The sequence below is a fragment of the Equus caballus genome, chromosome 11 (assembly GCF_041296265.1).
Source record: "Equus caballus isolate H_3958 breed thoroughbred chromosome 11, TB-T2T, whole genome shotgun sequence".
Taxonomy (NCBI): Eukaryota; Metazoa; Chordata; class Mammalia; order Perissodactyla; family Equidae; genus Equus; species Equus caballus.
The window spans coordinates 14,074,509-14,088,865 of NC_091694.1; the positions used below are offsets into that span (position 1 = coordinate 14,074,509).

General features: G+C 36.0%; 1 protein-coding gene across 35 annotated transcripts in view; it reads right to left on the minus strand.

Annotated features, from left to right (window-relative positions):
* Positions 1–14,357, minus strand: part of HELZ (helicase with zinc finger) — a 176,829-nt gene that overhangs the window by 36,143 nt on the left and 126,329 nt on the right. For 20 of the 35 annotated variants that reach the window (XM_023651612.2, XM_070225647.1, XM_023651607.2 and 17 more), the window contains 6 exons: positions 13,240–13,291; positions 12,299–12,489; positions 10,370–10,577; positions 4,597–4,676; positions 3,126–3,194; positions 75–645 (listed from right to left, as the gene is read on the minus strand). In XM_023651612.2, coding sequence (XP_023507380.2) covers positions 75–645; positions 3,126–3,194; positions 4,597–4,676; positions 10,370–10,577; positions 12,299–12,489; positions 13,240–13,291 — 1,171 coding nt within the window. 35 annotated transcript variants of the gene reach the window in all.

Below are 14,357 nucleotides of genomic sequence, written 5' to 3' on the forward strand. Positions count from 1 at the left end.
AATATTGCATAGTACATCATTTTAAGTAAATAATCTCTGAATTTGTTGCACTTAGCAGTGACAGGAGAACTTACCTAAAGCCTCCCCTATAGGCAGTCCTGGGGGATTCTCATCAGTGAAGTTATTCAGATGTGAAGGAAGAACGGGGCCGGGCTGCGCAACGGCTCGTAGAGGACTGTGGCCTTCCTGCAGCATGGGAGGGGGCTGCTGCTCAGGCATCACAGCCTCTGCATGAGGGGACTGCGGTCGATGAGAAACTGCATTACTGAAAAAAGCGCTGCTGGGGCCCGCCTGATAGGCAGGAGAAAGTTGAGGAGGTGGCTGCTGAGTCAGCTGATTCAACGGATTCTGCTGCTGGACTACCTGATTTGGTTGGGGTGGCATTTGATTTGGATGTTCAGGCAAATTATTCTGCTGCTGATTTAACAAGGCGTGTTGCTGCGGAATTGGAAACGGTGGTCTTGGTAGCTGGGGAAGGGGATGAAAATGACGACTAGGGATTGCATACTGTGCATGGGGAGCAGGAAGAGGAAGATTTATATGTCTTGGGTTGAGATTATCTTTGCGATGAAATTTGGTATTGGGATAAACAACACCAGGACGTGATTCAGGACTTCTGTTCTGTAGATTCGATTCCAAATCAATCTAGAAAAAAATAAGAAGACTTTTTAAACTGTGGATGATCTGAGTCCCATGGCTCTCCACCTTTTCCCACCCCTGGCATATCTAAGGGATATGATACATTCTTAACAGTAATAGCAAGAGTGCTGGGTGCCCGATCAATCACTTTCTGACAACCAAATAAGGGAATAACTATTTTTTTAAATTAGAAAAGATGAAACAAGAAAAAACAGCATATTAAATTTGAGTCATAAAAAGAGATACTGCCATTTTATTAGCATATCTACTTTAATTCCTTTAAAAACATTATTTTTAATTTCACACTCTCTTCCTTGGAAAGATAATCATTTATTTCCTTCTGATATAAATCATTAAAATGTGTTCTTTCCTTCTGATTTTATGGTTTTTATACATCTCTTTCCTCAAACATATCTATATTAATTTTAAAAAACCCCAAAAACCTGTCTCAATTTAAACAACTTTGAAGTGAACAAATATAATAAGTACTGTATCATCTCTGTATAACCAGTTGGTGGTCAATTTTTGCCATTAGGTATTGACATTTATTCCTTCAACAAACGTTTATTGAGAGCCTACCAAGGGCTAGAGATTAAAAAAGCAATAAGAAGACCTAGTCTGTACCCTTAAGAGCCCACAGTAGGGACTGGCAAACTGTGGGCCCCAGGCCATTTCCAGCCCACTAGATTTTTGTAGATAAAGTCTTACTGGAACACAGCCACACTTGTTGGTTTACGTTTTGTCTATTGCTGCTTTCTCACTACAGTGGCAGAGCTGAGTGGCTGCAACAGAAACCATATGGCCCACAAAGCCTGAAGATTTCCTATCTGGCCTTTTGCAGAAAAAGTTTGCTAAGCTCTAGCTTAGACTCCAGTAGAGGACACCAACGTGTAAACGCAAAATGAGAGGCGCTGTAAGAGGATGTGGTGTGAGATTCTCGTGCCTGTGAAAATTAAAGGCGGCAGAGGCTATGGCATTCACAAAAAGAGCTGGAATTTTCCAGTGAGGGAAGGACATTCTAGGTAAAGGTAAGAGCTTATACAAAGATGGAGAGAGGAGAAAAAGTATGGCAAATTTGAGGAGCATGAGAAGTTTTGTGCACATAGAGGTATAACTTCACTTGTGTATATGTTAGTTTTCCCCTTCTTGACATCAGATGAAACTGCAAGAGCCCAATTATGCAAGACTCTGAATGATTCAATACTGAGTATAAACATGTTTTTAATTCTGTAAACTGTGGCAAGCTACTCAAGGCGTGTAAACTAGGGAGTGCCGTCATCCTTCCAAATGCAAGTTTGATCATAAGTGGTGACAATATGAAAAATGAAACATAAGGTTGAAAGAGGCCACTTTTCTTTTCCATTTCTGTCAAAACATTCAATGAGCTGCTTTGGTATTTCTATCTCCTTATTAGTTTCAAAGTTGAAATGGTCACTGAGGAGTGCAGACTACTTGCCACCAAAGGCTCTCAAGTTATACATGGAACTGATCACTCCCAAGAACAAAGAACAATAGCTTGTTCCTAAACTGAAGTTGGGGTACACTCGGCAATAGAGCTATTGCAACAAATGGTTGCAATACGCCAATCATGCCCCAAATGTATTCTCAACTCTAATCACTAGCTCAAATGGACTGCCATTAAATTTAGTCAATAAGGTCCTTAAGACTACTAAGTGTAAAAAGATTGTCTAGAAAATGAAATGAGGAAGATGACAACTCTGTCCCAGTCTTGCCAAGCAGCTGCAATGCCTGCTCTTCAAATATCTCAGAACCTGATTAAAGTTCTTTATAAATAAATTATTTCCCCCATAAGTCTTCGTCTTTTGAATGACTAAAGCTACACTCAGCTAGGGTATACTTTTTTCCAGAAGACACTGTTGATATGCACACTCTGATCACATTAGGGAGACCATGATTAGATGTCAAGGTCGTTTGTGGATAAACTGCTGTTTTAATTGCCTCCTTCATTTCTGACTCTGACATGGACAGGAAACCAGGCCAGTGTCATAGAAATTTAGATCAAGACTGTGCTACTCCATGATACTACAATGGGCCAAGCAGAATAGAGGATGGTAAGGTCTGAAGGAGTTTGAGTCTACTATCATCGGAATTAGATTATCCTCTATGACTTTCCTCACAACACTGATGTAGAGTCAAGGAAAGCTAGAATTTTTTTTCGCCCAGGGCCCCAGGACAAAGCATCAGAGTGGGAAAGAAAATGAAACATGTCTATCAGGCTGCCTCGCCCCCTGACTGGGAAAGATCATAATAGAAGTTTAAAAACAAGGACCTGAGAGACACTTAGCCCTCTCAGCTTCAGTTGTTCTGATAGCACTTGAGTCTCCTGCAGCGGGTTTTGGCCTGTGCTGCCTCTACCTACAGCTGCTGCTGTTGTTGCTGCCCCATCGTGACGGGCCATTTGTTCTCCCGCTGCACCCCTTCCCAAACATACAGGACTTCTACTTTCACTGCAGCTCCCCTCTTACTCTATCAAGAAGTTCCTTGGGCTGCCTCATTTCACCGCAGCTTCTCCAGTGGGTACTCAGTCCTTCCAGCTGTAAAAAGTGTGAATCAGTGCTACTTATAGGACATAAGTAACTGAATATAGAGAACAGTTACTTAAAGCAAGGCTGAGGTTGCACATACAAATTTGGAAGTCATTATCATGGAGAGGGCATTTAAAATCACGGATTGGACTAGTTTAAAGTAAGAAACAATAGAATGCAAAGACAGCTACAGGACAATGACAGAACCCTGGGAAATCCCAACGTAGGGACTACAGACGGATAGGAAATGGGTGAACAGGAACTTATAAAAGAGACAGAAGGTCATGTTAAAGAGAGTTGTGAAAAGTAGAAATGTGTGACAGAAAAACAAGATGGCCAAGAAGAAAGAAGCAGAAGATAGTGCCAAACACCAAAGCAAAGTCAAGTGAGACTGCAACTAAAACGTGTGCATAGTATTTGGTCCCTTGGAGCTGACTAGTTTCAGTGAAATGTTGAGGTCTAATACTAGACTGTGTTGGTTAAGGGGTAAATAAGAGATGAGCTGGAAAGGAGAAATTAAGCAGTAGCTATAAAGGAGACAAAGGTCAAAGAAAGTGTCTTTTTAAAAAACAGTCAAGGGCTGGCCTGGCGGCATAGTGGTTAAGTTCACACACTCTGCTTTAGCCACCCAGGGTTCATGGGTTAAGATCCCAAGTATGGACCTACACACCACTCATCAAGCCACCCTGTGGTGGCGTCCCATATACAAAATAGAGGAAGACTGGCAAGGATGTTAGTTCAGAGACAATCTTCCTCACAAAAACAAAGACAAAAATAATACAGTCTATCAATCAATTTACTTATAGTCTGAGAAGGAAGAATTAATAGCTACAAAGAATCTAAAGATAAATGAGGAGAAGGGACAAAGTCTGTGAGGTGACCAGAAGAGGAGAGATTAATCTTAATGGGCAAAAGGAGATAGGTACATGTAAAAGACATGCAGGGGAGCCCCACAGGTTTTCCCTGAGGTTAGAAAACCTGAATTTCCCAGTGGCACTAATTCAACCAATGATTTGATTTCCCCTAACTGGTTCACAAACACAGAAGCAGAGAGAGTAGATGAATGAATAGATAAAGAGTTAAGGATTTATACAGTGCGTGTGTGATGAGAGAATAAGGTGAGGGAACTGAGGAAGTTAATTCTACCTTCTTCAATATAACAGCTCTTCCCATTCTAATTTTCAACGACACATCTACAGCTGTGTCTCATGTACTACTTTATCATGGAAAGTCTCTAAAGTCACATCTATTATTGAGGAACACAATTTGAGTATACTTTTCTAAAAAAGTCTACTGATAAGTGATATACACAAAAAGGTAAATACTTTTCTTTAAAAACATCAAGATTCCAAGATGATCAATCAGATTAACTTCATTGGAACAATGCATTCACTAAATATAAGCAGCATACCTGTTTTGATTCTGTAGGCTTTTTCTCTGGTGTTCGAATCTTACTAATTTCCGGTCCAGGATTATTTGTATCACTTTTACCTAAGAAAATATTTAAAAATTCTTATAAATTGTCTCCAGTGTATGTTACATTTCCAGTGACTAACCAATATTAGACAAAGAAGTAGAATATTTTAAACATTTTTCACCCATTACTATTGATTTATATTACTGCTGGGGTTTTGTTCCTAGAATTTTCAGAGTTGCAGTTTCTCTGTAAGAAAGAAAATTTATAAATAAAGCAAACCTCATTGACAGGGCAAAAGCTTAATAAGGGAACAATTCCAGACATCAAATAATTCCAAAGATAACTGCCCAATCTCCAGGAATTTACAGTCTCATTTTCTTTTCTTTTTTTTAAAGGTTGACACCTGAGCTCAATGCTTTGGCCATTTACAAATGCACTTAAGCATAAACCCAAATAATGTGTCAATCCAATTAAGTAAAGCAATCTAAACTAAATAAAGATATTCTGAAGGAAACATATACTGTTTATAGTAATAGATATCAAACTAAATATAAGTGGATGATATTAGAGAAATCAAAATTAAGTTAAAAAATCACAATTATAATAGACTTAAATAATGCTATTTCATGCATGCGAAAGGCTTTTAATCTATAAGAATTAATTGCTGGATATTTTAAATTCCTTGAAAGAATCCTTGATTTGGGTTCTTGTTGGAAAACAGTTTTTGTTTTTTTTTTAAAGATTGGCATCTGAGCTAACACATCTTTTGCCAATCTTCTTTTTCTTCTTCTTCTTCTTCTCCCCAAAGTCCTCCAGTACCTAGTTGTAGATTCTAGTTGCAGGTCCCTTTGGTTGTGCTATGTGGGACGCTGCCTCAGCATGACTTGATGAACGGTGCCATGTCCACGCCCAGGATCTGAACTGGTGAAACCCTGGGCCACCAAAGTGGAGCATGCGAACTTAACCACTCAGCCATGGGGCTGGCCCTGGAAAACACTTTTTTAAGAATGCCACTAGAACTTCACAAAATGAATTATCATGTAAAAATAGCCTTACTACTAAACTTCAGGAAATGAAAACCACAATGTCCGAGATGAAAAACACACTGGATGGAATTAGCAGCAGATCAGACACTGCAGAACAAAAACTTAGTGAACTTGAAAGCACAGAAATAGAAACTACACAAAACGAACACAAAAAGAAAAAGGAATTAAAAAATAAAATGAAAAGAGCATCCCTGAACTGTGGGGAAACTTTAAGCAACCTTATATATGGGTAATATGAATTCCTGAAGAAGAGAGGAGGAGGAAGACAGAAAAAATATCTGAAGAAAAGAAGGTCAAAAATTTCCAAACTTGATGAAAACTGTAAACCCACAAATCTAAGAAGCTCATCAAAACTCAAAGACAAGAAGCATGAAGAAAGCTACACCAAGAATATCATAATCAAATTACTAAAACCAGTATAAAAAGAAACTTTAAAAAGCAGTCAGAGAAAAAAAAGACGTTATATACAGGAAAACAAAGACAAGGATGACATCAGACTTCTCACTGGAAACAATACAAGCAAGAAAACAGAAGAGCAACATCACTACAGTACTAAAGGATAAAAACTATCAACTAAGAATTCTATACTCTGCAAATCTATCTTTCAAAAATGAAGATGAAATAAAGACATTTTCAGACATACAAATGCTAAAAGAATCCATCACCAGCAGACTTCTAATATTCTACAAGGAATATTAAAAGAAGTCCTTCAGACAGAAGGAAAATTATATCAGATGGAAACAAGAATACGCAAAAAGAAAGAAAGAATACCAGAAATGCTAACTACATGGACAGATACAAAAGATTATTTTTCTTATTATTTAAAACTCTTAGAAAGACATTTGGCCATTTAAACAAAAATACTAACAATATTTTGGGGATATAACATATGTAAAAGTAAAATGCATGATAACAATATCATAAGGGCCAGAAGAGGAAAAATTGAAATATCATAAAGTTCTTTTACTGTACATCAAGTGGTAAAATATAAATTGGAAAGAGACTGCGATAAATTAAAGTGTATACTATAAACCTAAAGCAAATATCAAAACAATAAAGAGTTATAGCTAATGAGTCAACAGAGGAGATAAAACAGAATCATAAAAAATACCCAATTAACCCAAAAGAAGGCCAACTAAAAGGAAAAGGGGAACAAAACACAGATTAGACAAATTAGAAACAAATAGCAAGATGATAAAACCAAATCTAACTATATCAACAATCACATTAAGTATAAATGGTCTAAACACCCCAACTAAAAGGCACAGATCGTCACATTGGATTAAAAAAAGAATCAAGAGCCAACCATTTGCTATCTAAAAGAAGTGCACTTTAAATATAAAGACACAAATAGATTAAAAGTAAAAGGTCAAAAAAGATATACCATGCTAACACTAGACAAAAGAAAGCTGAAGTGGCTACATTGATATTATGCAAAGTAGATCTCAGAGCATAGAATATTACCAGGGATAAAGAAGGTCATTTCATAATGATAAATTTGTTAATTAATCAAGAGCACATAATCCTAAATGTTTACACACCTAATCACAGAACTCTAAAATCCATCAAGCAAAACTTAAGGGAAAAATAGACGAGTACCAGTTATATTTGGAGAGTACAATATTTCTCTATCAATATGTATTTTTAAAAAGTAAATAGAAAATCAGCAAGGATATAGCAAACTTGAATAATGCTATGAACCAACTTGACCTGATTAACATTTATAGAGCACTCATTCTTCTCAAGTGTACAAGGAACGCTTACAAAGACAGACCATATCCTGAACCACAAAACAAATCTTAATAAATTCAAAAAGATTCAAGTCATACAAAATATGTTCTCTTACCACAACGGAATTAAAGTAGAAATCAGTAACAGAAACATTCTGATAAAATCTTCCATAATTGGAAACTAAAGCCCACCTTTCTAAATAATCCATGAATCTAATTTCAAGAGAAATTAGAAACTGTGCTGAACAGAATGAAATGAAAATGCAACATTAGAATTTGTGGGATGCACTTCTGAGGAGGAAAATTTTAACACTAAATACCTATATTAATGTAAGCTTTCACCTTAACAAAATATGTGCAAGAGTTGTACACTGAAAACTTAAAAAAAAAAAAAGCTATAAGAAGTTAAAGACCTTAAAAAAGAGAGAGACAGATATACCCTATTCATAAATCAGAAGACTCAGTAGATCAGTATTGTTAAGATGTCAATTCTTGCCAAATTGACCTATAGATTCAATACAATTCCAATCAAATTCCCAGCAGGTGTTTTTGCAGAAACTGATTCTAAAATGTATATGGAAATGCAAAGGATCTGAAATAGACAATTTTGAAAGAGGCTAACAAAATTGGAATTATACTACCTTATTTCAAGACTTTTATAAAGTTATAGTAATCAAGACAGCATATTTGGCATAAACATAAACATCTGCATCAGAAGAACAAAATAGAAACTTCACGTATCTGGTCAACTGATTTTCAACAAAGGCACCAAGTTAGTTTAATGGAGGAAAGACAGTGTTTTCAACAAATGGTGCTGAAAAAACTGAACATATATTTTTATATAAACATAACATATATATGCAAAACTAAAACAAAACAATAAAAAAACTCTTACCTCACAACATATACAAAAACTAACTCAAAACAGACTTAGCGTAAGAGTTAAAATTATGAAACTTCTAGAAAAAAAAGAAGATTTTTGTGACCCTGGATTAGGCAAAAATTTTTAGACATTATCAATAACACAACTCATAGAAGAAAACAAGGGACAAGCTGGACTTCATCAAAAACAGAACTTCTGGGGCCGGCCCCATGGCATAGTGGTTGGAAGTCCAGCGTACCCTGCTTCAGCAGCCTAGGTTCATGGGTTCAGATCTCGGGCGCAGACCCACACCACTAGTCAAGACAGCTTGTGGCAGCAAACCCACATACAAAGTAGAGGAAGACTGGCACAAATTTTTGCTCAGTGATCTTCCTCAGGCAAAAAAAGAGGAAGACTGCAAACAGATGTTAGCTCACAGCGAATCTTCCTCACCGAAAAAAAAAACCAAACTTCAGATCTTTGAAAGATATTATTAAGGCAATGAAAAGTCAAGCCATTATCTTGGGAGAAAATATTTTCAAAGCATATATCTAATTAAAGATTTGCATCTTGAATGTATAAAGAATCTTATAACTTAAGACAAACCAACCAATAAAAAAGTGGGCAAAAGATATGAATAGATGCTTCATCAAAGATATATAGATGGCAAATAAGCCCAATGAAAAACTACTCAATGACATTGGTAACTAGGAACATGTAAATTAATCCTACAATGAAATACTATCAGGTTCTCAATAGCAAGGGTAAAATTTAACAGACTGATAATATCAAGTGCTGATGAGAAATGTACAGCAACTGGAAATCTCATACATTACTAATAGAAATGAAAAATGGTTCAGCCACTTTGGAAAATAGTATGACAGTTTCTTAATACAGTTAAAAATGTATTTACAATATGCTCAGCAATCTCTCTCCTGGGTATTTACCCAAGAGAAATGTAACATATGTTCATATACATGTTCAAAGCATCTTTATTCCTAAGAGCCAAAGACTACAAATAACTGAGGTGTCCATCAATGGATGGATAGATAAAAACACTGCAGTGCATCCATATACTGGAATACTAATCAACAGTAAAAAGGAACAACTGACACAGACAACATGAATGAATCTCAAAAGCATTAAGCTAAGTGAACGAAGCCAGACACAAAAAACAACATACTCTATGATTCCATTTATATGACATATTAGAGTAAAGACAAAAGTACAGGGATAAAAGTCAGATGAATGGCTGTCAAGGGCTGGGGACTGGAGGAGACTGACTGCAAAGAGGTATGAGGGAACTTTTTGAGGTGATGTAAATATCCTGTATCTTGATTTTGGTGGTGATTAACAACTCCGTATATTTGTCAAAACACATCAAGCTATACATTTTAAAGGGTGAATTTTACTGTATATAAATTATACCTCAATAAATCTGACTTTAAAAAATAGAGTGGGTTGGTGCTGGCTCTGTGGCTGAGTGGTTAAGTGCGCGCATTCCGTTTTGGCAATCCAGGATTCACCAGTTTGGATCCCTGGCACGACCTACACATCACTCTTCAAGCCATGCTGCGGCAGTATCCAACACAGAACTACAATGACATACAACCAGGATATACAACTATGTGCTGGGGCTTTGGGGAGGAAAAAAAAATAGGGTGGGTCATTTTTCCTTATTTATAATTCTAATAGACAAGAGACTTGATTTGCATTAAAAAATTACTTTAAATCAACTACCATCACAGTAGCATTAATGTTTACTATACCCCTAAAATATTTTGGGTCAAGGAAAATGTTTAATGAGAGAAGGTTTTCTGTCTCAATTTTAAACAACTACCATTTAAATAAAATTTAATATTTTTCAGGAAATTTGGTAATAACAATCCTAAGTGGTAGGTTACATGCAAATTTTGTATCTGTGTACATATTGTATCATCTGGAGAGAGGATCCATAGTTTCTACACCAGATTCTTTCTCAAAGAATCTTTCTCAAAGAATCAAAGACCTCTCAAAGAGGTCTGTAATGCATGAACAAGTTAACAATCATACTGTTAAAGGAACTTTATATATTGAGATAACTTGGCATATTATCAACTTAAGAACAGGAGAACAGCAAAGTAACTCACCATTTCGACTTTGCTCATGCTGATCCTTCTCCTGATGCTGGTTTTGTGGCTGCCCTATGCTGACAGGTGGGTGATGCCCAAGGCCATAAGGTATAGGAGACCCCCGTCCATGTGTCTGTAAGAGGTTCATATTGTAGGCCATTGCTGCCTGATGCGTAATGATTCGAGGATCAACCGCAAACCTACCCTGGTATCCTGTCCATGGTACCTAGGTTATTACAAGGAATAAAATAATGCGCTAAGTACATTCTGGAAGGCAAACCGCTGTTGATTAGGAAAAAGCAAACACGCAGAGACGTTAATTTTATTAAAATGAATAACGACAAATTCGATGCTAACAGTAACAATTGGTAGAACTACTGCTATATCTTAACTGGCAAAAAAAGGAGCCCTGAATCTTTAGTGTATAAGGGAGAAGTGATCATTCTTCAGGTTGGGAAGAAACTGAGGACTTAAAATTGGTGATTATTCCTTGAGGCATTAAATCATTTTATAGTCTTGAATCATTTTCCCTCAACATGAATGTATACATGTCACAGATTACCATGAAAATTCTCTTTAAAGTCCTATCTACATAGTTACATAGTTTAATAGACTGGATAAGAGAACAGGAAAACAATTAAGAAAGAATTTAGTCTAAGGAGTCTCAACTCAAAAAATAGACATTCCAACTTTATATGATTAATCACATCTTTTAATGTTCATTTATTGTGGGCAAATGTCAAACACGCCATTAGTTTAATTAATGCTTTTGATTAATTCAACTCTTTCCCTTAAATCTCAGAAACAGAAAATTTCTTTAGGTGTGTCTAAATATATAATCTCTGTATATTAACATAAAAGGAATAAATACAATGACATCCGAGCTACTGCCCCTATTATTTTACTATAATATAACTGTCAAATGCAGACTCTCAGAAATTTTATATATTAAAAGCCTCTTTGACCTAGTAAAACAAAATATAAATCCCAAGGGACTTACTATTTAAAGCAGATGATGTATAATGTTGCCGGGCTGTCTGGGAAGAAATAACTGAGCTAAAATCAAAAGTCTGTGGGGAGTGGGCATGAATTACATATTTCTTACTGACAGTTATTCTCATTGGCTGCTGTGATTGTGAGCTATCATGTCCAACATGGCTGAAAAATGTTTGCAGCCAGGCATTTTTCCACTTTTGGGGTGTGCCCAGGAGTGCCAAAGATCCTTGGAAATGATTACCTCTACCTGAAATTACAGTACTTGCCTTAAATGAAAGAAATATTTTCTAGGCTAAAATTCCTGAATTTGGAAATATCGGTATATCGGCAAATTAACAAAATTACAGAAATATTAAAAAATCTTAAAGGAAATAAAAATGGGTTTTATACAAGATGGAAGCCCTTTAGAAATCTACATTCTTAGAAAAGATTTAATAATGTTTTTAAGTATCAGTAAGATTTCATAGGTGTGGAATTTCTCAGATAAATTTAGATACAAGGGAGCTAGACTAATCCAAGCCTCTTTGTCTTCTCCTCTAAACTGTATTTCTTAGGGAGGGTTAGTGAATTACACAAGAGTAAAAAAAGCAAAAGATAAAACAAAAACACCACTTTACAAAACAAGAAACCAATTTACTAGCTGTTAACTTTTAGCCCAATTTTCCCCAGTAAACATACGCTAAAAGAATACAAAGGCTTCTCAATCAAAACATCTAATTTACAAATCTCTCCATAGCCATTGACAATCTAGTACGAAATTGTAAGCAAGCAATTCACATTTCTTCGGTCATTTCAGAATTTGAAGGTGAAAGATAAGAGTTGCTTTAAAAGAAGCCTATAGGCATTGAAAAGTTAAAAAAAAAAGTTTGCTAGAACACTATTTGGGATAGTCACTACTTTAGCAAGGGCTGCTATTTTATCCAATAGAAAGTATCTCAGACGTCCACTTACAGGTAAAGGCACCGACATAACTACATTCCCTCCGTAGACAGCAGGTACATAAAGAATACTCGTCCCAGTGTGAGGATCTATTCTCTGAACAGGGCTTGGAGATTTCCCCAAATTAGGGTGAGGTCCAAGAGGAGGTGGAGGAGTGTATGCTCTAATAGGATTGCCAATAAGTACGGAAGGATTGGGCTGAACTGAAAAATAAACAGAAAACGGATGCACTCAATAGCTGTACATATTCACCCAGACAAAAATAATTTAAATCATCCAACAGCAAAATATATTTCCCAAGTTTGCCATGAGCTATCTTATAATTAAAAGATTATCAGTGTGGAAGAGTAAAGGATATTTAAAAAACAATTTTTATAATCTTCCCTAAAATCACCTTGAGATATACAAAGTATTCTCTTTAATAAACTAGCACAATTTTAAATGTCTTCAAAAGAGCCAGAGATGGGTCCTTCAAGAGAGAACACCATGCGCACACATATACTCTCAGTAAACATTCTTCTAAGACTGGGAAAATATATACAATTCTTCAGAAGAAAGTTCTAACTTGTAATTGTTACATAGTCCCGTACAAAACGAAGGTTAAGCAATTGTTATTTTAAAAGCATAATTCTGCAACATTTTAAATTATTTAAACAAATTTTATCTTGAAATTTGTACGACCCAACATTTGTAGGATTTAAGTATGTTCCAAAAACTCATGTTGCATAGCACGCTTAAATGTTCTTCCTCGAACTTCTAGATATGTACTTTGGTACCTACAAAATCACCCTTTTTCAGAAATGACACATCAAAGCATTCACAAGATTAGATGTGTTGACTAAAAGAGTTAAGTGAGTTCCAAAGTGGGGGGTGTGAGTGTGTGTGTGTGTGTATCCCTCTCCCCATCCTCCTCTTTCTAATGATGAAATTTTAGGGCTAATTTTTCCACTTACCAATTCCATCATTCTGGAAATGATCATTCTGGGTATGATGGAGGTTTTTCCCCTTTGGAGAAAAAAAGAAATGCATAGTAATTTAAACATTTAATATTAAAGAACAATAACCATTTTCCTAATCCAACGCAAATTACATACATACAACAATTAAAATTTAAAGACTGTGAGGCTGTAATTAATAACCATTAGACTGTTTTGAGCCAACTTTCTTTCTAAACACTAGGCCTCAAGTTGATTTCTCAGCTTCAAATTAAGGATATTTAAAATTCTTTTTTTTAACGATTTTTTTAAATAAAAAGAAATATAGAAGCAATGGGACTGAAACCCAAATTCTATTCCTTTATAGCTTTTCTATAAACTAAATGACAAAATGTAAGTTGTTTTTCAAGGGAAAAATATCAGTCTTCAATTCTTGAGGATAAGAACCCCTAAAATAATAACATGAATATAAACATGGTTTGGGATTTTTGATATTTTGAGTGTAACTCATGGGACTTTAAAGTTCATATAATGATATACTAGTCACCACTAAAAATGATGACTTTTAGGCAGAAACAATATTTGAAAAGACAATGGTTCTGAATTTCTGGTCTTTAAAAAATATTTTTCTCTTTCCATTGGCTAAATGTAACACGCAAAGCCATTATACAAGTAGCACATTATACAACTTACCCTTAGACACACACAAATTTGTTATTTGTACATTACATCTGAAAACTAAAGGAGAGATAACGTCTAGCAGGAAGAAAAATTCAATCTTGACCAAAGCAAAAGTACAGCAATGCTTCGTTTATCTATCTAACTGTCAGCAACATTAAATATTCAGATCAGCACTAAACACTGAAGACTTATGGTCATCAGTTAGTTATGGGTGGGAAAGAGCAGCTAAGCACTAATTCTTAAAAAGTAAGGGGCCAGGCCGGTGGCACAGCAGTTAAGTGAGCACGTTCTGCTTCTCGGTGGCCTGGGTTCGCTGGTTCCGATCCCAGGTGCAGACATGGCACTGCTTGGCAAGCCATGCCGTGGTGGGCATCCCACATATAAACTGGAGGAAGATGGGCATGGATATTAGCTCAGGGCCAGTCTTCCTCAGCAAGAAGAGGAGGATTGGCAGT